This window comes from Ictidomys tridecemlineatus, chromosome 8, assembly GCF_052094955.1.
Source record: "Ictidomys tridecemlineatus isolate mIctTri1 chromosome 8, mIctTri1.hap1, whole genome shotgun sequence".
NCBI lineage: Eukaryota > Metazoa > Chordata > Mammalia > Rodentia > Sciuridae > Ictidomys > Ictidomys tridecemlineatus.
The window spans coordinates 11,416,495-11,441,754 of record NC_135484.1 but is presented as its reverse complement, the minus strand read 5'-3'; the positions used below and the strand labels follow the sequence as shown (position 1 = coordinate 11,441,754).

The 25,260-nt window shown below is 39.8% G+C and overlaps 1 protein-coding gene and 1 long non-coding RNA gene across 3 annotated transcripts in view; one reads left to right on the top strand and one right to left on the bottom strand.

Annotated features, from left to right (window-relative positions):
• The window catches only part of Tfb1m (transcription factor B1, mitochondrial), a 45,317-nt gene extending 21,111 nt beyond the window's left edge, over positions 1 to 24,206 (bottom strand). The window contains exons 1-5 of one of the 2 annotated variants that reach the window (XM_078018853.1): positions 23,997 to 24,137; positions 22,740 to 22,855; positions 21,390 to 21,541; positions 8,287 to 8,395; positions 6,566 to 6,717 (exon numbers count right to left, since the gene is read on the bottom strand). In XM_078018853.1, coding sequence (XP_077874979.1) covers positions 6,566 to 6,717; positions 8,287 to 8,395 — 261 coding nt within the window. In that variant the 5' untranslated portion in view covers positions 21,390 to 21,541; positions 22,740 to 22,855; positions 23,997 to 24,137. Of the gene's footprint in view, positions 1 to 6,565; positions 6,718 to 8,286; positions 8,396 to 21,389; positions 21,542 to 22,739; positions 22,856 to 23,996 lie in introns of both variants that reach the window. The other variant, XM_005321390.5, reaches the window with a different exon arrangement.
• Positions 24,162 to 25,260, top strand: part of LOC120889168 (uncharacterized) — a 50,468-nt gene continuing 49,369 nt past the window's right edge. The window contains exon 1 of the long non-coding RNA XR_013424756.1: positions 24,162 to 24,470. This is a non-coding gene — a long non-coding RNA (uncharacterized LOC120889168). The remainder of the gene's footprint in view (positions 24,471 to 25,260) is intronic.

The window sequence follows — 25,260 nt, the reverse complement described above, 5'->3', positions numbered from 1 at the left end:
ATCAAAACCACAATGAGATGTTGTTTCATATTCACGAAACGAACAACACATTTTCAAAAGAGCCTGCCAGAACCTAGCATTGGCAAGTACATGGAACTACAGGAACACTCGAGCATGCTAGCACGGGAGCGGGAATCATCACAGAACTCCGGAGCACAATCTGGCAACATGTAGCAAAGTGGAAGTTAAACAAACCCTCACGACCCTTTAGTTGTGTCTCTGGAAATACACCTTAGAATGGTTTATGTGCTTGCACAAGATGTGTATATGAATGTTAATTGTAGTATTACTGCATATTAAAAAAAAGCAGAAAAACATATAAGTCCATCAAGAGGTGAATGAATAAATTGTAGTACTTTTGTGAATGAAATAAGAAATAATAATTAAAATGAACGAGGGGTCATCAATGTAGGTTAAATCTCAAAACAGTAAAAAATTAAAGTGGCAGAAAATAAGTCTAGTGTGACATTTATATAAGAAGACACTGTTGTTTGCATTGGTGTCCTGAGCTGACCTGTTCTAACAGCCCGGTTTACTCTGCTGCTTCTAACGGCGGTGGGCCTGAGACCCACACAGTCTGGCTGGTTGGAGTTCTGCCTTAAGATCAGAAACTAGGCTCTGCATGAGATGCTGAGGAATCTTCTCATGAGCAAACCTGGAGATTCTGTCACATCTGTTTTGATAATCAGAAGTCATCCCCATCTCACTCCATTTCTACAATTGAAATTACTGGGAAGCTGAGTTCAAGGGTTCAAGGTAAGTGATAAGTTGCTCTAAGACACAAGGCAAAATCCTTCCTCATCAAAGTGTAAAACCAAGAAATGCATATATTCTCAAGAAAATATAAAAAAAAACCCACCATACAGAATTCAGTTAAAGAATAAGCTTCTGAATCAAATGACTGAAAACATTTCTAATTCTCCATGAAGGAAAAAAAAAAATGTTTTACTACCGGAATAAGTGGAAAATGCAAAATGCATTATAATTAACATCCAACTCACACAATTCAAGGCAGACCTTTATAATAAAATCTAGTATGAACATAATCACAATATTAAAAAAATGAACCAAAATAAATGCCCACATTTTAAAAATTATTATTTTATTCTGGATTTCTTTCCCCCTCACAGCTAATATTTTACTTTATGTTTGAAAGGTATGCATCAAGTGATGAATTCAAGAGAATTTAAAAATAACTAAAAAAAGGAAAACTGTAAGGCATGAAAATTATTCTAATTTGATGTAAAAGCACATTTAAGTATATTATTTCACTTAGAAAACTAAGCACCCAGTGTAACCAGGAGGGGGTGTCTTAACCCACTGGCTTGACCCATTCAATCTCTAGCAAATATCCCTGGGTGGTGGAGGTGAAAACATGTGAACCACAGATTTTACTTTGGAATAGAGCAGCACATATAACTGTCCCTAACTCATAAGGTAAAAATTCAAGTCACAGGCTGGAAAGCCCTGTAAAAGACTTCATTAAAAAATAGCCTAAGAGTTAAATGGCCAAGCAACCATTTGAATGTACAGCACCATCAAAATCCATTAGGAGTTACACGATTTTAACAACAAAAGGCCAGGAAGCCAAACCAGCTGAGTTTTTAAGTGAAAAGCAATTGCTAACCCTTGAGCTCTGAAAAGCACTCTGAGTATGAGAAAACAAGGGGTCAAAGACTTCCCAAAGACAGTGCTGCTTTTCCTCTTATTCATCTCAAACAATTTTAAGTACAAGTAGAAAAGTTGTGCTTAGAGTTGAGAAGCCACACAGCCGCCCATCAGGGACAATGACAGCCACATAGTCAGTGGCAGGAGAGGCCCTCCTGCTAGGAATGTACCCATCAAGACAGTGTCTCCTGGGCATGAGAGACAACAGACAGGCTGATGCTGGTCCAGTTAGGAAAAACCTCAGGACCAGCCACATGGAGGAGTTAAACCTTGTGACTTCATTAAGTCAGACTGAGCCTCCGTTTTCTCAACTACAAGGTGAGGTTAGATGAGGTCTGTTAAGGTCTCATTTAGTGTTACACAGTCTGATTCTATTTTATGAGCTATAATGTAATATTCTCTGTATATCGCCTCACATGTACTGGCTGAATTCTTGTATTTCAATCCTATAGTGCTCGAGAAAGAAATAAGAGGATGGTGTACATTTCTGGTTTTTTATTTCACAAAGCCAATGTTAAAAAATGTTTTCTGTGGCTAAAATACAACACAATGTTGCTAGTGTCCCAGTGAAACTTTCTCACAAAAGATGTGAAAATCACTGTACTTCTAATGCACTCCATAAATTGTACACTTGATAACAACTCTTCTCAATATTATGCTCAAATTTAACTAAAATCAACCTTTATTTGATAAAGAAACTGATGGCCTTTGGTGACATGGAAGCAACACTTACTAACCATGGATGACAATGAGTCATCTCTTAAAGACTCTGCCCCTGCTCTTCCCTGGGAAAGAGATGGAGTGCACGAATGAAATATCACAATAATCATGTCACCTGAGAGAAAAATAAACCCACCCACTGTGGAGTAATAGGAAACAGACTTGGTCTTTTTCCTGGTGGCTGGCAGTCTCCTGGGGAGAGGGTGTCTTGTTATTCATCACATCTGAGTCTATACTAAGGAGAACACATGGTGGGTGAGGGGAGAGGAGCCTCCAGAAGGGGCTGGCTGGTCACCAGAAAGACCAACTGATGACTCATTACTTAAACCAGAGATGAAGGGGTTCCCTGAGTTCTGAGCCATTCTGAGAAACCGTGGAAACTGATGAGGGGTCATAGGACCCCCAGCTTACAGCTGGCTGCTCAGAAGTTTTGGAGGCCCAGATTTGTGAGTGGTGTCTGATGCACTTGCAGAACTGAGCCCTAACCCTGTGGATCTGACAATAACTACAGGTGGAGAGTCTCAGAATTTAATTAAATCATAGGACACCCAGCTGGTGTTTGGAAACCTGGAATGCTTGGTGTGGGGAAAAAATGACACACACACATCTCATGTGAGAATGTTGTGAGTATAAACAGAGTGGTTTTTGTCAGAAATGACAGTTCCAAAGGTTGAGAAAACAATGAAGGAAACTTCAAGCATAGGTCAGTTAAGAAGCCAGTTAAGACCAACAGAAGGTAAGATTCAGTAACAGGAAATGACAAGAACGTGGGGAGCACTGACATCATCTTTGAGTTCCCACGAACACAAATGGGTCCTACATGTTTGTGATAAAAGCCCCACAACTATTGAGAAGATTTCATTAACGAATACCACAAAGCCAGGTGTTCTGGGCCTTGGCTTCCTGGCATTTGGGGATGATTAATGCTGGGCCAGTCCTTGCTGTGAGGGGCTTTCCTGGACCCTGAAGGACATTTACCAGCATCTCTAAGCTCTGCCAACAGGGACCTGAAGCATCCTCTGGCTGTGACAACCAAAAATGTCTCTAGAGATTGCCAAATGTCCCCAAGAGGTAGGTGGGACAAAAGTTTCATCACTAGGGATGATTATAAGAAGGGACATAGGTGGAGAGGGAGATGGATTTGAGAAATCAAATTCTTACGACACACTCAAATTATCTGAGAGAGAAGAATCTTAAGAATCAAACTCATGTAGTTATACAACCTACTCTCAAAGGAATTCTGATAATAAGTTTTGTTCCAAAGCTGAATAAAATATGGAAATGTTTTTCACAAACTGAATAGACCCTGCAGGTCTGTGATCTGAGGAAGGGAAGGAGGCAAGCCGAGACTGCTCCCTGGGTACCCGAGGCCCTGCCCTGCACAGGCTGTGGCTCAGGCAGAGGAGGGCTGCACCTGGGGAGACAGGATGGAGGTCAGAGAGGCCTGGATGGGGAGAATTGATTGATTGATTCATTCATTCTCATTCCCTCCCGTCTCTGCTGTCTCTCTCTCTCACACACAGAGTGAAAAAGGGGGTGAGGGCGGAGCCAGAGCTCCCATATGCTGAAGGTCCCCTCAAGTCTCAGGAGCCCTGATCTGCCTAAGGACTGGAGAAAGAACCCCGGGAGCCGTGGAGCTCACACAGGGCGAGCAATGGCTTGTGCTCCCCTCAGCTAAAGGCAGGGGGGTTCCGTCCCCAGCACCACACAAAACAAAAAATAGTAATTTTAAATTTTAATCATGAATAAAAATGCCACGGAAAACATGGCCACAGTGAAGAGAGAAAGATATAAAAAGGCCCAAATGGAACTTTTGGAGATAAAAATACAATATTTTAAGTAAAAATTCCATTAGATAGAATCAAAGATGAATGCTGGAGCAGAGAGTGGTGAATGCGAAGAGGCAGTAACCAGAATTTTTATGCAAGGTAAATTACTAAAATTTCTTTTCTTCATAACAAGTGACCAAATATTCCCAGAATGACTAATTCCTTTCTTCACTGCTGACTTTTTATCTGGCCACAAACATACACTGGTTGTTGATTCTGAATATTATGATGCAGCCAATGACCGGTTCTGCGCCGCGTCACACCGCTCTGAACCTTCAAGTCTTACCTCACACTTCAACACTTGAAATGAGATTATGAGATTCGTTTCTCTTTGTTTCTCCCTCTCAACACTACTTTTGTATTCTTACAGGTCTCCTCAAGATGGTCCTGGGAAATTCACTACATTTCAAGATAAATTCCCTAAGGATTAAAAGTGTATTAGATATACAAAGTTTTCTGGAAATGATCAGCATCTTTACAGTAATCATTTTTCCTTCCAGGGGTATGATACATTTTTTAAGTGAAATTTTGAGACTCTTGGTAAAGACTCATGGTTATTTTTTCAGATCTTGCTTTTCTTCTTAGGTTTTCAAAGTAATTTGTTATGTCCAATTAATATTTTGTTTACTTCTTATTTCAATAAAAATCTCTTTGATTTGCTTTACTCTCTGATGGATTAAGTTATCTATCACTAATTCAGTCCTAAACTTTTGTGTAACTATTCTTTCAATAAGTGCAAAAATGATAGGTACTTGTTAATATGGCTAATGGGGTGAATTGGGATCCACATGTTATAAATAGTAAAATTATTTCTAATTCGACCTTACAAAAAAAACCAACCAAGTGGATAGAAATGTAAAGGAAACAAAAAGCTCCTAGAAGATAACACAAAGGTGTCTCCACGTTCTCTAGATATAAAAGGATTTCTTCAACAAAACACAAAAAGCACTGATTATAAACTTAAGAATTAAGAAAACCCAATCTTCAAAAGACATTGTAAAAAATACAATGACAAAACTCCATCCATCAGGAGAAATTTGCAACCCATTTAATAATGTAAGAACTCCTCTGAATCAGTAAGAAAAGACAAGCAGCCCAAAGAAAGGTGAGCAAGCAGCTCACAGAAGATCCTCAAGTAACCTAAAAGGCCAGGAAACATAAAATGGTGCTCAAATTTAAAAAAAAAAAAAAAATTAACAGACCAAATAAAACACCACAACACACCATCATCCTCAGATTAAGAAAATGCACAGGTCTGTCAACACCAAGTACTGGCAAGAAGTGGAACAAAATGAACTCTCTGCAGATGGCATTGCAACAGGCGTTCTCCTGAGCACCACCCAGCAGAGCAAAGACCTGCAACTCCACTTTACAGCACATACCCCAGGGAAACCTTGCCCTTGTATGACAATGTTCATGACAGTTTTGTTTGTAATAAAATCACTGAAACTAATTTGGAGTCCCCCAAATAGGAGAATGCACAAATTATGACAATCAAACAGTGGGAAGTATATTGGACTATGTAAATAAAATACAGCTAGTAGTAACATGAGTGAATCCTACAAATGATGTTCAGGATAAAATACATACACACACACACATACAGGTATACGTGTGTGTGTGTGTATGTGTGTGTATAACAAACTCAATTATAGAAAGCTCAAAAATGGCTCAAGATAAAGGCTATTACCTATATGGACAAGTCTATGTGATAAGACCACGGAGAGGAATAATAAATCCAAACGTCATAGCACTGGTTATCTAGGTGGTGGGAGTGGAGAAGAGAGGCAATCAGAGTGAGCCTACTCACAGTGTGCAGGCCCCCCTTAAACCTCTGCAGCTTGAAGGCTGCCCTTTCCATCCTGAGTGAAGGGGCCCTGCCTGCCTTGGGGATGCAAGCACAGCAGGCCAGCTGCGCTGGGGGTGGAGACAGTGCACGTGCTAGATAAAGAGGGCTTCAACCCCTGCCCTTCTCAGCAACAAGCTGATGGTGACATTCTTTTTCATCCTAAGAGTACAAAGGACAAATCTATGCTGTCACAGGCCAGTCTCCACATGTGAACACACAGGCAATATGTTCATCCTTCTCTGCTCGTGGCTGTGGCCCTCACGGCCCTGCATTCACCACCAGGCCTTCCTGGTGGACGCACATCAGTCACGCTCTCCCGGGAAGCTCCCAGCAGGGGTCAGTCATCCCATTACAGGTTTAACGTTTGGCTGAACCATTGTTGGGTTTTTCTGTGTATAATGGAGTATGAAGCTAGAATACACAGGTAAAAATGCATTATCGTTTGGGATTTTAATCATTTAATAACCAGAAAAAGTTAAGCCACAAAGTTAATGCTTACCTCAGCCACTTCCTTTTGAAAAGTCAAAGTCATCTGAGTTCTGCCATAAGTAAAAGGTCCATCTCTACAAGAAACGTTTTCAAGCCATTTGATAATCAGTGGTGTTGAAACACTAAAAGGCAGATTTCCAATTATATGTATATTGGGGGGATCTGTTTGACAAGGAAAAAAATAACTTGTAATAATTGTCATCAATAAATTCTGAATACCATTTTAATTAAGAGTAAAATCAAACTGGATATTAATAGCATCAAACACAAGTATCTGAAAAGATAATGACTGAGTATTGTTTGGTCCATTGATTCTTCAACATTTTTTCACAAAGTACTCACAAAGTACTTACTTAGTGCCAGTCAGGTAGTGACAGTGCTAGGAATTCTGACTTAGAAAATGTATAAAAAACGAGTTGAACATGATGAAGTTAAAGCACTTCTGGGGTGGGCAGGGGCTCAGATGCCCTGGAAGGCGATATAGGCTGGGTATAAAGATGTGAGTGCCAAAAATAGTTGAGTGGGAAGTAAAGCCACAGAAGTGGAGCAATCCAGACATGTAGCAAGAAGACATGCTCAGAAAGAAAACCAGCAAAAACAACACATAAGAACTCAGTGGAAAGAAACCACTGGCAAAGAGTTGGTAGAGAAAGTTCACAAATGTCAAATAAAAAACAGGAGGTATTGGCATTAGGGAAGATGAGAGAGAGAGAAAGAGAGAGAGAGAGAGAAAAGAAGGAGGGGGGAGGGGAGGAGAAGGGGGGAGGGGGGAGAGGGAGGGAGGGAGGGAGAGAGAGAGGGGGAGGGAGGGAGGGAGGGAGAGAGAGAGGGGGAGGGAGGGAGGGAGGGAGAGAGAGAGGGGGAGGGAGGGGAAGGAGGAGGAGGAGGAGGAGGAGGAGGAGGAGGAAGAGGGAGGGAGGGAGGGAAGGGAGAGAGGGGGAGAGAGGGGGAGAGAGGGAGGGAGAGGGGGGGGGGAACACATACAACGTGGACAACAGCAAAGGAATGCAGGAGGATGCAGTCAGAATAGGTCTGAGGGCAGGAGATCACTGTGATCCTAGCTGGAGCCTGTCCAGGGATGGGGCTGGGGGCTGGTAGGAGCCTCCAGGCAGTGCCCAAAGGTCTGTCAGAGGCTGGCACTGCAAACACAGACCACCCTGAAGAAGCCTGGCCCTGGGGAGGCCAGAGACATGGTCAGCTAGATAATGATGTGTCAAAAACCTCTTCCATCTGTTGTCAAAGGTTTTGATGAGCAAGAAATATACTCTATCTGTGTACTCTGGGGAGCTGGCACACAGCAGATTCCCAGTGAACACAGTCCATGAAAACAGAGTGCCCTGGTTAGAGTGTGAAAGAAAATGGAATAAAGTTAAAACCAAGGCTTGGGTGTGGCCTGCTTTACATTTCCTTTTTCACATTTAGAAAAAGAAATGCTTTAAAGAGTTTATCCCATGTATATGGTATTGTAAAAATGACGAGTTTACTTGCACAGAATCTAAAACATTTGAAAATCTGAGACAAAGAAATTAGAACTAAGAAAAGGTTATTAGGTTTAAATTTTGAAAGAAAGAAGGAAAGTAAAAAAATGACAATGCACATTATTTAATTCTGTTCAGATAGTCTAAAATATAAACATGTAATAGTGAACCCTTATAGTAAAACTATAATAAATACTTGTGATATAAATAATGACAAAAGAAACATTTTAAAAAACATGCCCAAAGTACTTACCATCTTCCCAGTGTCTTTTAAGACTTTCTGGAAAAGCCTTTTCTATCTTAAAGGTCAACACATCTCCATGAACAATTCTCAGTTTTCCAGGTGCTGCATCAGAAAGCATCTAGTTTATAAGATCAATATAATGAGCTCACATACTCAGTACAACAGAACTACAACGTTTAAACCTGTGCATCATTACATCTGCTGGAAAAGCCAGAGACCAGAGTGACCGTCCACAAACTGAGAGTTTCTCTCCAACACAGGGGGGTTAGGGACAGTCACAGGTGACACAGCAGCAGCTCAGGATTGCACACGTGGCACATGAGTGTAACTCTGGCCCTCAGAATGACTTCTACTTCTGCATAGAACTCAACATAAACTGTACTCCTATCTCTAAGTCTTACAATTACAGACTAAGGATGTGATAATGAAATTCTGAGAATTAGGAATAAGAAAAATAAGCTTGAATCCAACTAAATCTTTATAGTCTAGACACCTACACAGAATTCTACACATTACCTAGATCTTTACCTTAATCTATGGGTAGATTCAAACTAAGTAGAAAGTTCCTAGTCAATGCCATGCCCCATTTGGCATTCTGAGACTACCCTCACCTAGCAGCCCTAGCCAGAACCTTTCTTGATTCACAGGCATTATCCACCTATGAACTGTCCTGGATATAACTGTCCTGGGTATATATAGTTCCACACTTGCTCTCTATCAGCCCCTTTCCACCTTTCAGTTATCTGCTTTTTTCCCCTTTCCTTCAATTTTTTTTTTGTGGGGGGGGTGTACCATGGATTGAACTCAGGGGCACTCGACCAATTTTGCATTTTTTTAGAGGTAGGGTCTCACTTTGCTGAGGCTGGCTTTGAATTTGCAATTTTCCTGCCTCCACCTCCTGAGTGGCTGGGATTACAGGCTTGTGCCACCACGCCCAGCCTTCCAACAGTCTCTTTAAGGAAAAAAGAAAACCAACAACAAAACACGGCTTCCTTTGTAATAGATCTCTCTGTCTTAATTTCATTCACTTTATTACCACACTCCCACAGTACATAATAAAAAGCTGGTACTTGGTTTGAAAAGGCCGTATGAATAAGCCAACTATAAATCTGCATTATGTGTCCCTACGCCCAATACAAAACTTGATCCTCAGTAAAACAGAAAACATGCAGCTCCTAGCCTACAAAACTTAAAATGCCAGAGTGAACTTGCCAGATGAGACGTCACTCCAAAAGCAGACTGCAAGGAAGAGATGATCCTCCTACAGCAAGGCTCAGCTCAGGGGGCCCAGAGAACCTTGGTCTAGCTCAGCTGCCGAAATTCTAGAACCTGTTGAGGGCTACACAGGGATTTTCAGTCAACAAGTCAAGGGGACTCTGTCCTTCTTCTAGTTCCATAAGCTGACCTTCTCTCCTAATACCCTGTCCTCACCTATTTAGGGTAACTAACAGGAAGGATGAAGAGGTGTCAGAAGTCAGGAGTCAGGCAGCAGCCCTCCACTGTGCCTTGCCTGTGACCCTGAAGGCACTTAAGATCAGAGTTCATGTGCTTAGTCTCCTTCCTCGGCAACAGCATGAGCGCCTTAAGGCAGCACCTCTTTCCTATGTACTTGAGCAGCACCTGCATTAGGTACTAATGCATATTGAATAAGGAATGAACACACGAATGATCAAACAGCATTCAGCTTCTTGGAAGCTGGCTCCCAAAACGTGGGGTCTAGAAACTTGCAAAGATTTACTTCACTAGTAAATGAGGTAGAATTATATAAATAATATTTCAGAAATACATAGCTGAAATGCTTATATAGTTAAGAGAATAAACATTTTAAGTTTGGAATCTTCTAGTTTTACTGGTTAACCATTGCAGTTTAGCAAACCTAACAGCATACCTTTGGTACTAACATACTTTGGGATTATTTTAAATTACCATGATTTGCTAAAACTTAACCTGATGGGTTTCAGACGATAAATCTCAGAAAACATAATAATCATAATATACTAAAGAGCTAGCTCTTTATAGGACATGCTCTTACTGTATAAACACTGAGAATTTAATTGACAGCATTGACCAAGATTAGAGAAAGCTAAAATTTCTTGATAACTATGTTTCACATAATTAAAACAAAACAAATTAGCATTTCAAAAACAAAGTGGCAGAACTAAAAGTTTATGTTACATAATGTTAATATACAGAAAGTAATTAAGTAATTTGTAATTAGGACTAAAAACAATGTAAATTCGACTGTTTGGTGTTAATTCATATGCTCTGACAGCCACACTTGAAGCATTAACTTTTTCCACACTCACAAACACAACTGCATACCAGAAAACTGACAAAGACACGGACCTACTTTCTTTTCCTAGGTTAAAGTTTCATGTCTACTCTATTTCTTCTGAATTCCCAGTTAGGTTTAGGTCTCTGTCAATGACAGCCCTGTGCTCCAGCTCCCTCTGTGACTCCCCACTGCAGGAGGAATGGATGCTGGTGTTTGCTGACTTCCCTGAAGACCTTGGGGCAATTCTGAGGGGAGAGTGCAGGACAGACTGACTGACACTGCCATTACAGACAAAGCCTTCTACCCAGAAAGGACAGGGGACTCTGCAAACTAGTCACAGAGGAATGCTTTCACCACTGCAGCACTGCTGGAGGGGGATGTGGCCGGGTGGAAGGATCCCTGTTGCTGCCCTTCAACAACATGCCCAAGGTGTGACCACATAATGCGCCCAGAGGCACAGTCCATGGTGAGATCATAAGTGTGGGCACCTGAATTCAGCCAGGTGAGTATTCATAGATACTCTTAACCTGGTCCATCATTTAAATTTCCAAAATGAGAGGGTCTTCAAGTAAAAGACTTTCATTAACTAGGACTACAAAATAAAGAGAAAACCAAACCATGAAAAGGAGAAGAATGTATTTTTTTACATGTGTGCTAAGAATCCTATCATTACAATTGTTAACACTCATGATTTGCATAATGAAATATATAAACCTTACTCTCTATTAGAAGTATTTAGACCAAGTCTCCAAGAGAGTCATTTTTCTTTTTCCTGAAACCAGGTTTTGTAAAGGGTACATGGAACAATATAATGGATAGTGCCATTCTATGGCCATTAAAAAAATAAAACACAAAACTCTTTTAACAAGTCAGTCCCAGTAAAAGCTTTTCTGTAGGGGGGTAAGTAACAGTGGTCCACCTCGGTAGCTTTTTTGGTGATTTAATTTGATGAGGAAAGAACAAATTTTTGAGAACAAAGAACCACATGTAAAATGGATATTTTGTGCATTTTATGCCACCTCCTCAGGGTGAGGAGCTCGTGGCAGTCAACACTTAGAGTGGGCTAGGCATTCATCACCTACTTCCTGATTTGCCGTAGAGTAGGGCCTGAATGCTGCTGGAATAAAAACTTGCAAAAGGGCTGGGCAAAACTGTCTCACAAGTAATATGAGAATGAAAAAATATACAATTAAAATACGACATGTGAAAACTTAAGGTCTTTACTTTTATGTAGACTACACAAAAAACAGCAGTGCTGTTATTCAACAGGAGCTTAATATCTCAACACTTTTTTAGGGAGAAGACTACAGCATGACTTCAGTCAGTGTGCTTGTTGGTTAGACTGAATCAAATATGTATGGTAAGAGCTTGTGTACTTGGCCTCATTAAGGAATCTAATGTCTGCTTACGTATACTTCCCACACAACATTTACTCCTTTATTTGTTAACATTTCTTAAGAAAATCAGAGTGGCATCTTTTTAGACTACACTGGACAATTCTCCTAAGCAGAAAGCATTGCTCCTGCTTTTCGTGATGCTGTCGGTCACTGCTGCCTGAAGAGCAGTGGCCTCATGGGCACAGAGGTGCACTGGAGTTGGTATTATTTTAAATTACCATGATTAGCTCTCTACTTGATTTATAGCTTTTCTGTTACTGTAATAACTGCTACCAACACTGACCTTTATCCTTCTCCTTCAGTGGACTGCAAACCACTGCAGCTGTTTGGCACATTTTGTTTAACCAAGTCTGTCTTGCTGTGATTAACTGTGGTCACCTCAGTTAGGCATGTCTCAAGGGAACAGTCCCGTCAAAACAGAAAGTCAGATAATTGATCTTTTTGAATAATTTGCTAGAGATGAAATAATTTCAAAATTTTATTATCTTTAATTAAAAAGAGCTTTCTCTACAAGAATGTGTGAATTACTTTGTCCCTTATAAGATGACAGTATTTGCTTTGCATCTGGAATGCCCCCCAAGAGCTTATGGACTATGCAGCAATGTTCAGAGGTGGAATGATTAGATCATAATAAGAAAATCTGACCTATCAGTGGATTAATCCATCTGATGGATTAATAACTGGGAGGTGGTGAAAACTGTAGGAGGTGAGGCGTGGCTGGAAGGAGTGGACTGCAGGAGGCATGGCCTTGGAGCCTGGATCTGCCCCTGGCCCTTCCTGTTTCTCTCTGCTTCCTGGGTGCCACGGGCTTTCCTCCACTGTGCCCTATACCATGATGTCTTTGCCTTGGAGCCAACCAACTTCACTGAACCTCTGAAACTGTGGGTCAAAATGTTCCTGTCGGGTGTTTTGGTCAAAGTGACAAGAAACTGGCTAATAGACAAGAGGAGGAATAATTATATTAGTAGCAACCATCCACTGGCTCCTGTCAGTACTCCAGGTTCTTTACGTCAATTTCTACCTGCCCTTGTAATCTCCACAAAACATAACTATTAATCCTGCTGCATATGGGAAAACTGAAGCTAAAAAAAGCTGAACATCAAGTTCAAGGTCACAAAACTAGTAAATGGCATATCTGAGATCTGAACACCAGTTTGATTCTCAATCCCATGAACTTTCCACTATACTTATGAAGAAGAAATAATCCCTGCATTAACCTATTATAAAATGCAGACTTTATCTAATATTATCTATCAATAGTCAATGACATACCTTCTGTCTCCAAAATTCCATGAAACAAGCATAAAATTTAACAGTCAGTAAGAGTCCTTGAGTTTCCTACTTTGGCCAAGATGGAGCATTAGGGACCAAATATATTCTTCTATCTTAATCTAGTAATAAAAAGACACAAAATACTCAAAACAAGAATTTTCAGATAATGGACAACAAGAAATACAAACATTCTGTAGCTCCAAGAAGCTTCACGGACCTCGTACAGAAAACATGAAGAAAACTACACAGAGACACATCATGACCAAATTGCTCGAAACCACTGGTAAAGAGAAAATCTTCAAAGCAACCAGTAGAGAAAATGGAGGCACAAAGATAAGGATGACAAGAGATTTCTTCAGGGCACTTGAGCTTCCAGCATATTATTACTCAAAACAGTCAAAAAGGGGCGGGGGTGTGGTTCACTGATAGAGGCTTGCGTAGCACATGTAAAGCACTGGGACTGATCCTCAGCACCACATGAAAATTAAAAATTAAAGTTATGACCATCTACAACTAAAATAAACAAACAAACAGGCAAAATGAAGACTTTTCCAGACAAAGGAAAAGACTAAATGATTTATCACCAATAGAACCACACTACAAGAGAATGCTAAAGGAAGTTGTTAAGGCTAAATAAAGGCACTAGATCAAAGTATGGATAAAGAGCTCTAGAAATGGTAACTATGTGAAGAAATATCTAACAAGTTTTTCTCATTGTCTTAATCTTTTTAATACAGAATATTAATATTGACTTTTAAAACAAAAGTAACACTGTCTGTAAACTTTATAACATAGGAAAAAGCAAAATGTAGGACAAGAAGATGGTGCAGGGCCTGGCAGGAGATATGCAAAGACGCTGAGGCACGATCTGCAAGCTGTAAGTGAAGTGACAATGCCACTTGGAGACAGACTGCATTAAAGACGTTCACTATAAACTTCAAATGACCACAAAAATAATGACAATAAGCTACAGACAATAGGTGGAATACTGTACCCCCATCTGCCTGCAAGATGTTTACCCTCTAATCTATGAATCCTTGAGGGAGTGATCTGAGACAGAAAGGGGATTTTGCAGACGTGTTTGAGTTAAAGATATTGGATTGGGGAGATTATCCTGGATTGTTTGGGTCCAATAAAATCACAAGGGTCCTACAAGAGAAAAGCAGCAGGATTAGAGTTAATGGTAGAGATGTAGAAACAAGAGCTGATGAGTATGGGTGGCCCCTAGAAGCTGAAAATCAAGGCATCAGATTCTCCGCTGAAGTCTGTAGAAAAAACACAGCCCTGCCAATCCTGATTTTACACTTTACAGTCCAAGAACTTTAAGAGAATACAATTTGTCCTTTTAAAGACATTGAATTTACAGTGATTTGTTAGAAAACTAATGCATAAGGTACAGACTGTCAAATCAGAGGGAAAAGACCTGACTAGACACTGCCTACAGAAACCTATTTGAAATATAAAGTAATGAACAGAGAAAAGAGAGTATTCTGACATTGATCAAAAGAAAGCTGGAATAGCTAGGTAATACAAGACAAAGTGACTTCAGAGGATAGAGTATTACCAGGGAACAAGAGATCATTTCATAATAATAAAGGGGTTAATCCACCACAAAGACAAAGCAATCCTAAATGTTCATGAGCCTGATAATAGCACTTCAAACAGATGAAGCACACTGACAGAACTGCAAGGAGACAAATCCGTGATTATTATTTGGAGATTTCAATACTATTCTCTCAATCAATGACACTTCAGTAGACCAAATAATCACCAAGGATAAAGAAGACCTGAACAACATTAACTTGATTTAATTAAAATGTACAGACGGTGTCATCCAAGGACGGCAGAATGCATACTCTTACAGAATACCTGTTCTTTTCAGAAGAATGCATGTTCTCTTTAAGTGCATGAGAACCATCTCCCCAAACAATATTCTAGGCCATGGACTAAATCTGATAAGATTTACCATGCTTTAGGTCACATAAGCAGGTTCTCTAATCACAATCCAATTAAACTTAAAAATAATTACAGACAGAATTGAAAAAAAATAACCAAATTTGTAAGCTAAATGACACATTTCTAAATCATCCAGAAGTCAAATACAAATCAAAAGGAAAGTGGAGCTGAATGTTAAATGGAAATTCTGAACTACTTCTGAAATATTTCCTTAAGTCTACACCTCAAAACTTCTTTTGAGGGGCTGGGGTGGTGGCTCAGTGACAGAGCACTTGCCTAGCATGTATTAGGCACTGAGTTCAATCCTCAGCACCACATATAAATAAATAAAAGTACATCAACAACTAAGAAATATATTTTTAAAAAACCCTTCTTTTGAAGTCTTCCTGTAAATTTAGTATCTTAAGGTGTATAATTTCTGAAAGAAAATGAAAATTAAAATACAACATATCAAACCTTGTGGAATTCTGTTAAGCAGTACTTATCAGGAACTTTATAGTACTAAATGTCTACAAGGAAACAAAAAAGCCTCAAATCAATGACCTCAGCTTCCACCTTAAAAATGCCGTAGAAAGAACAATGAAGCCCAAAGTTAGCAGAAGGAAGGACATGAAGATTTCAGAGCAGAAGTCAACACAATTGAAAACAAAAAACAACAGAGAAAAATCAATGAAACTGAAAGCTTTGTTTGAAGAAGATCAATAAAGTTGACCAATCTACCGCCAGAGCAATCAGGAAAAAAACAGAAAATGATCAAGACCAAAGAAGGGAAAGGTGACACCGCTACAGGTTCTACAGATGGTCTGACATTAAAAAATATGATTCATGTATTAATGAACTAAAAAGAGAAAAACCATGTGATCATTTCAATAAGCAGTTTTGCACACTCAATATTTACTCATTATTTCACTCCCGCCCCAAAACAAGTGAAACCTCAGCAAACCAGGAACAGAAGAGACCTTCCTCAGCCTGATACAAGGAGATCTAGAAAAAACCTACAACTCACATCACGGTCTGTGGTCAAGACTGAATGTATTTCACCTAAGGTCAGGGACAACACAGGGGTGTGTATTCCTACTACTGCTATTTCACACTATACTGTGGATCATAGCCAACAATATAAGGCAATCGACCACCAGAAGAATCAACCACAGATGCTGGAATGCAGAAGGTTAAACTGTGTTCATTTGGTGACAGGATAATGTACACAACAAATACTAAGCCACCAATAAGTGAGTTTAGCAGGGTTGCAAGATACAAAGGTCTACCTCTAAAGAATCAACTGTTATGGATAAATTTGACAAAATTTGATGCACATGCAAAACTTGCAAGACAAATCAGAGAATATATCCCATCTGATTCAAATGTATGATATGTCGAGATCACTGTACTGTCATGTGTAACTAAGTAAAATAAATTAAAAAAAGAAAATATGGAATATACTACATTCAAAGTTGAAGAGAATATATCATTAAGGCATCAATTCTCCCCCAAATTAATCTACAGTTTCATTTTTAAAAATCCTGCCAGGCTTTTTAAAAAATGAAAAATTTGATAATTTGATTCTAAAAATATAGGGAAATCAAGATCAAATGACACTGAAAAAGAAGAGTAAGGTTAGAAGACTACACTACTTGACTTCATGTCCAAGTATAAAGATACCATAATCAATGCAGATTGATATTGGTGAAAAGATAAACCTATGAACCAAGGGAACAGAATTCAAGGTCCTGATACAGACTGACACGTATAAGACAACAATACTAAGCCAATTCAATGAGAAAAGAAAGATGATTTCAACATATGGGGCAAACAAAACAAACCATCAAAAAACCTGAGCCCTCATCTAATAGCACACACAGAAACTCACATGCATCACCAACCTCAATACAAAGGTAAAGCAATAAACATCTTGGGGAGGGAAAAAGGGAACAATTTCTACCAATCCTGATTGGCAAATATTTTAAAAATATGACAGGAAAAGTATCATATTTATTTTTTAATGAATAGAAATGTGTTTAATATTTAAAGATACTGCAGATTCAATATGTAAAGAGACAATAGATTGAAATAAATAAAAACAAATATGGGAATTAGTTAAACAGTAAATACAGCAGATGTTTATTACTTAGAAAATAGTTATAGTATGTTAGAATTTTTTAATGTTATTTCTTTTTTCCATATTTTTTATTGGTGCATTATACATAGTGGTGGTATTTGTTCTTACATAGTCATACTAAAAGCATATTTAAGAGGAAAAACTGATAAATTTTGTGCTCTTCAAAAAACATTGTCAAGAAAATGAAAAGATGAGTGACAGCTGAGAAGACAATATTTGCAAAACATGTATCTGAACTATATAAAGATCTCTTAAAATTCAACAAGAAGCAGAAAGAGGTGAAAAAAATTAACAAGCAAAAAAAAAAATCTGAACAAATTCTACATGGAAGATACAGATGGCAAATAAGCACATGAATATACATGCAATATGATTCTTCATTAAAGTAGTGCCAATAAATCACAATAAGATACAATCACTCCTGACTAGGATGTGAAAAACACTATACTATGAACCAGCAAGAAGAAAAACCCTCATGCCCAATGATGAAAATGTAAAAGGGTACAGCTGTCTCCCAACCTATATATCCACACACAGAGTTTCATAGAATGTTCAAATAGCTTTATTTTCATGTTCAATGGTAAAAAGGCACCTGAAGTCCAAAAGTAGGTGGATATATTTACAAAACTGGCATATCCCATAAAATGGAATACTATTAAGCAACAAAAAGACAAACTATTGGTAAGACACCTCAACATGGGTGAATCTCAAGAGTAATTATGCCAAATAGAAAAACATCAGACAATGTTTTCTATTTGGCATACTGAACAATTCCATTAATACGAGCTTCTAAAAAAAAGGAAAACAGTGCAGTGACGAAAGCAATCCAATGGTTGCCTGGAGACAGGGAAGGGGAGGAGAGGGGATGGGTTCCTAGGAACACAGGCACTCTTCATGGAGAAATTCACTATGTTGAGTGCGGTGATGGTTTTGTGTGATCTTACATATGTCAGAACTCAGTGATTTTTATATTTGCAACATAGGCAATTTACTGAGCATCAGCTGCACCTCAATAAAGGTGTAAAACAAAATATTAGCATGGCAAATTCTTCATAAATATTTTCTATTGTTGTTATTAATGTATGAAACCTTTAAAAAAGACAAAAATGAAGAAGAATCTGAACTGTCTGAAGGGAACACATTATTGATGAAGTTATCTCCAGCTCAGAAATGGCAGGAGAACCCATCAAGGCTTCAAGCTCCCTGTGCTGTCTGGAATCTCTTTACTCCCCTCCAAGGCACAGAGAATCCACTCAGCCATAAAAATGTAAAAAATAAATAAGACAAAACACCAAAAAATGAACACCAAGAACCACACAATTGGAATGTTACAACATCAAGAGAAAGAAACCCCAGGTGCCCGATGCAGGCTGGAGGAGTGGGAGAAAGCCCCACCATTTCCACAGCACTGCGGTTTCCAGCGCGCCGGGAGTCACATTAATCTTGCCCCACACTCATTCCAGATGAGCAGTCTCCTGATCAATCCTGAGTCACCAGAGGCGCCTTTATTACTGTGTACAACAATTTAACCATTTATTTATAATTCAGATTTACCAAGTGCTTGCTAAGTGTCAGGCATCACTTAGTCCCACCAACCGCCTATGAGTAACTGAAGCTGAGACAGCATCTGCCCAGTGTCATACAACTAGTGCAGAGCCTGACGTCCACGTTCCTCAGCACAGAACCGCACCGTGCTGTGTTCGGGAATCAGACACGGTTTCTCACCTCCATAGCACTAAGTTATCACCAGCCTTCCTTCCCTGAGCTGCCTCCTGATTACACTATGTGAACTTAATTAAGCTACAAATGATACACTTTCAGCCAGAAGACTCTTTATAAATTATTATACTTTCTTTAAAAAGTAATTCTATTAGCTTAGAAACCACTAAAATGGAATCCTTAAAATAGATCATTCTTCTTCTGCTTTTACTCAGTTTTATGATTAATTTAGGACCTCTAATAGAAAGTGGTTTTACATATTGAAACATTCTTTATAGGAGAAAGAAGCCTATTTGATAATTTAGTACCCAACATTTCTTTTTAAGGTGAGTTCCTTTTCTGCACAGAAGACACTAAGAATTAATTTTACTTCTTCTGAAATGGATGAGCAGTCAAAAATATATATATCTCCTATAATTCACCTCAAATTTAGCCTTGATATTGGGAAAAAAGAACACAAAATTTCTGATAACCCATAAGACATATTTATTTTACTATCGAATGACTCCTTTAGTCAGCTCACATGACACACAGATACATACACAGTTACAGAGGCCGACTGCCTTCTTAGTTCCCCTGGAGTCACCACTTGACACCTGTTCTGCAGCAGGCACTGCCACCTGTAGTGCAGATTCAGCAAGGAAACCAACACACTGAACTCTCTACCCTCACGGCACCTACATTCCAGAGGAGTGAACAGAGAAACGAGGAGAACACATACACCAGGTCCAGTGATGTGAAATCTAATGAGATAAAGTACAGTAGAGGGTTACAAGGCACGGACTGGAGGACTGGGGCAGGGGGTTGAGAGATGGGGGCACTGGTCTTTAAAACAGCCTGTCTTCAAAGATCTTCAGATCAGATCACAGAGGAGAATATGTAAATTTAAGTTGGAAGTTACAGAAAACTGATTCACCCCTTTGCCTAATAAGAAAGAATGAATGTAACAGATGAGGAAATTTGAGGGTTAAAAAAAATCCCTTTAAGGGAGAAAAAGTCAGATAAGTACTCCTCATATCCAGAAAATGCTACAACAAACCTGAAGGGAATTAATCAGTATCCAATTTCTTTTTATCATCTCATGAGCTCATCAATAATAACATTATTCCCACTTCCACCTCAAGTTGAGACACAGTTCTTAAAACAAGAACATGCCTGAAAGCAAAAATCACGACTAAATCCCACATTCGATCAAGAAATACGTATCACGTTACAATCTCAAAATAAATCATTATACAATTCTTTAAGGCCTAAATACCAGATAAAGATGAGAAATAAATTGTTGTTTCTAAAAAATCTGATGTATGCACACAAACTCCTACATCTTTAAACAAATTTTCTCATACTGCTCTGACAGAATTTAAACATTTTTCTATTAATATACACACAAATAAATATTAAAATATACTAATTTTAAACCAATTTTCCCTCTTCTATGGAAGAAAGAATGTGGATACTTTTATTGTTCTATTATAGTCACATAATAAACTGTCAAAGGATCAGGGCTCTTTCAATGTTTCAGAATTACACAGGAATCAAACAGAGGCCCTTAAGTCATTAAGTGCCCCCTACGAGGAACTCCCTTTACACGATGCCCGACATAATCAGTTCCACTGTTTGCCGAGGTTTTAAAAACTTAAGTCCCTCCTTATTTCAAATCCATGATCCTGTCTCCTTCAATTCCCACCTGTTTTAGTTCTTAGAAAAGATCAAAACAAGCTTATTCTCTCTACCGCCAGCCTCTGATAGGCAGCTAGGAAGACCCTCCCTCAAGGTTTCTTCTCTCCCGCTAAAATATACCATTCTTTCACATATTTCCCATGTAATAATAGTATCTGTGTTTTAAAGGTGTACCACTTCATTCAAACCTTATCCTAAATCTATAAGCAGAATGATATAACTTCATTTCCTCACTTACAAAATTCTCTTATAAGAATGTTTAAGCTTAACAATTAGTCTCTCTAGACAAATGAATGTCTTCTCTGTCTTTTGCTTGTGGAAATGCATTTTGAACCTAAATGAATGAGGTTCACAAAAATCATGCCAATGAGTCATTTCTGGCCATTATTGATTTTCACTTTTTTTAAGGAGCAGACATGATATACACAGAAAATGATAAGTGATTTAAAAAAAAAAAGGTAACTAAAAACATTTTAGCATCATTGTGTTTTCAAGCAGTAGTCAACAGACCATCTGGGGATGCTTTATAGAATGCAGATTTCTAGACCTCTCTGTACAGAATCAAAATCTCAGTGATTCTGATCTGTAGTCTAGGAGCAATTTACGTAACCTTGGTTGCCCAGAGGCCTAAGAACAATGGCCTAATATTTTAAATTGTGTTTTTGCTCCCTAATAGACACTTTAAGTATCTTACCTGTAATCCAGGAATAAATCGAGTATCCTTTTCAACCACCAAGAGATCAGCAACGTTGGCATTGAGAATGGACCTTGTGATTCCCCCTGGCCCGGGACCCACTTCATAAACATAAGCATTTGTCAGATTGCCAGCTTTCCTTACAATTTTATCTAGAGGGAAAAAAAAGTTTAATCATCTTGATCATCTTGGCAAATTTCAATGTTTAAACTTTAAACTGTACTAATTCTTTAACAAAAACAGGATTATCATAGCACATTTCCTTAAATTCAGCAAAATGACATTCACAATCAGAATCTTCCATGCTGCTAGTTGAAGGCGCAAAAGCAAAAAGTGCAGTCAGTCTCGATTTTTACCCACAGACACCTATTTGGTAGTCAGAATGGCAATGGTAACACGTTCCTGGGTGATATGACTCTCAGAAATTTTAATTTTTGGATACTTTCAGATAAAGGTTAAATTCAGCATTCGGGGTTTTCTAAGCTTTGCAAATATTCATGCTAACATGAAAATAATAATTCTTAGAGTAGTCAATTTAAATCAGCAGACCTTAAGAAATCAGAAGGGTAGAATACTAATGTTTCATTGCAACTTATCATTACTTCTGGAAAAACATACAATGTGTTGGTCTTATCGACTGATATTAAAATCTGATCAACAGGGCCTTCTAGGATAGGAAATTTAGCTACTAAAAACACACCAGCACTTTTCCTCTGACATAAAGTTCCAACTTTGCTTATTTTTGGTAAGCTTATGTAAGCTGAAAGGCAAAAATTCTCTTTCAAAGATAGTCTTTTAATGGATGCAGGGAGGGAATTAGCATCCACTGACCATTTATGTTATAGGCGATTTTCATAATCCTCTCACCAAATTCCTCCTATACATAACTAACAGCTACTCTTCCAATTTAGTTTCTCTGAACTTTACAATTTCCTTGTCTATTGTTTTATTTGTACACAGTCACCTAAAAAAGCAATGGCAGAGAAAAAAAACTCCAATTCAGGTGTAAATTATAAAGCCAGTATTTGCTCCCTTACAGCTACCAAATGCCTTAGAGGGAACAAGAATGATTAATTAAGCATAGGCTTTATGTAGTGAATTTAAGATTCTCATTTTAAAAAAATGTAAAGCTATGACAGTAGGCAGGACAGTGTTTTCACCCTCAAACTTCTCAGGCATTCAAATACAAATGAATATCAAAGATGTAATGTCAAATCATTGAGTGAGTGTCCATCTTGGTCTGCTCCTACATGTACTTTAATCTCCCTGTGTGCTTTGGTTCTTACAGGAAGAGTGAATTATTATCATCTACAATCTGGAACTTATTCCTGAGGCTCAGGAAAGACTCACAGGAGGGCTGGGGATGTAGCTCAAGCGGTAGAGGGCTCGCCTAGCATGCATGAGGCACTGGGTTCGATTCTCAGCATTCCGTAAAAATAAAATAAAGATACTGTGTCCACCTAAAGCTAAAAAACAAATATTAAAAAAAAAAAAAGATTCACAGGAGAAAATGTAAATGAAGCTTCCTTTGCTGTTAAAATAAAAAGACCTGTTATCTTCAGCCCTAAGAATGGTTTTTATATTTAGCATGTGGCCTATAACTAGTTTAAAGGCTGGTACTAGTTAACCCAAAGAATGTTGGAAAATGGGCAATCTTTTAAAGCTCTTGTAGTAGGCCCCTCTTCTAAATAAATGATGATTTGAGTGGAATTAGACTGTTTTATCCAAAATGATACTGCTACAGACAAAATGAAAAATTCAGGTCCAAGAAATTAAAACAACTTATTTATGCTTTATAAACTGTGCATCATTTAATAGAAACGTTATGGGTGATTCACCGATTTTTTTAACTTCTACAGGGAGGCCAAATAGTAAACTGAAATATCAAATCTCAAAACATGAGTACTGCAGCAGTGAATCAGTGCACATATTTATAATAGAGCTTACAGCGATCTCATACAAAAAAAAAAAGGGGGTGGTAAACAAACATAAAAACGTATCAACTCATGCACCTCCAACTGGTGAATTTCACTGTTTATAAATCTTACCTCAAAAAGTCACTTAAAAAAAAATAAGGCGTGGGAATGTAAACTACCTGCTCACTCTCACAGCTTGTGCAATATGTATTTACTGGTCATTTGCACCCTCGAGGATTTCTTAGACCCAACAAATGTTTAAATAACAAATCCTGCAAAGATTTCAAAACGAGTTATGGCTAAAAGCTGCACACGACTTTAAGCGCTAGTAGGTTCAAACTGCACGACAGGCAAATCTGATGGGCACGTGCAGGCCCGCGGCGGAGCGCAGTGAGCGAGACTCCACCGCCCCGAGCCCGTGGGGAGCTCAGCGCCCGCACCGCCAGCCTCCGCGCACCGACACCCCAGCACGCCGGGCTCCGTGCAGACGTCGCACTTCACGTGTCTGGGCCGGCGGGACTCGGGACTTCTGTCGTGCAAAGCGAAGTGAGGACCTGACCGAATGCAGGTCGCCCACCTACACAGACAGGGCTGTCCCTTAAGACCCGCCGGCGAGGTCCCAGCGAAACCCCTCGCTGCAACCCCTGGGGCACCGGGGATACCACGGGGGCGCACTGGCTAATGCATCCACCTGTCAGCCTCAAATCCAGAAGAAAATTCTGGGATAGCTGCTTCGCTGCTTGCAGTCGGAATAACTTAATGAGTTCCCGAATGGTGGGCAGCGGCGGGAGACGGAAGCTGCCGAGGTTCCCGGAGGCAGCCATTAGCCCCACAACACACCACCCGGCCTTTCCCGGATCCCCCCCGCCAACCTCCGAAACGCGCGGCAGGGGAGGAGCCTGAGGCAGTAGGTTCCGCCTCCTGGCTCTCCTTATTGGTTGGCTGTCCTCCCCGGAAGTGGCGACAGGACAGGAAATCCGGGTGTGCTGATTGAGCACGCGCTGTGTCCCGCGGAGAGCGGTGCAGGATGGGTGCGCGGTGGTTTCCGCCCTGGAGCGCGAGGAGGGTCCGTGGGGCTGGATTCTCGCGAGTGGGCGGGGTCTGGGAGAGTCGGGGAGCTCGGCAGCCCGGTCGCCGTGGGGCGGCGCAGGCCTTGGCGTTCCAGGTGCGGGTCTGTGACAGGTAGAAGGCGGGTGACTGGCGGTAAAACTCCGTGTTGGCTGGGTGTTTAAGAACTCAGCTCGCAGGTGCTGCACGGCACGTACGTAACTGCTGTCAGCCTCAGTCCTTAATCTGTTCAATGGCCCAAGTTGTAAGCGCCGCTTGAGAGGCCCCCAAGTGTGCGAAGTTAGAACGTGGTGGAATGCGGGGCACCGGGCGGACGCTCAGTGGTGGTGGGCATTACAAGTTAGGTGGCAGGTGGATGCGATTCATTGCAGCACATTGGTTGAGAGGGCCAGCACTAGAAGGCAGTTCCTCGGGCCCTTCACACTGTATCCAACGGAGGAGAAACCCACCTTCTTCGTGTTAAATTAACCTGAGTTTCGCCCGAGTTACCTCCACTCTAGAGTCCCTCGTGGGGTACTGTGGCCTGGTGTGGTACCTAATCTGGGAGTATCCTTTTTTAACAGCGGAGTCTCAGCTGATCACAACAGCAGGGCTCTAGTAAACTGCTGGCGGACAAATGGTTCAAATAAGGCAAAAACATCTATGTAATCAGGCATCTGTGTACTTCATTATTGTTTTCTGTCCATAAATCCTGCCAAACGACGTTGCTGGCTGGAGTTCTTTGAACCTGTTGTGGTTCTGGAGGCTGCCTAATTTTAGAATCGTGAATAAAAGTCAGGATCTTTCATCTGAGTTTGTTGTAATGTTGTCTTGTCGTATTTTAGACTTTGGAAAGTGTTTTCAGATTTTACTTTAAAAAAAAACTTATTACAGCCTTGTGGAATAGG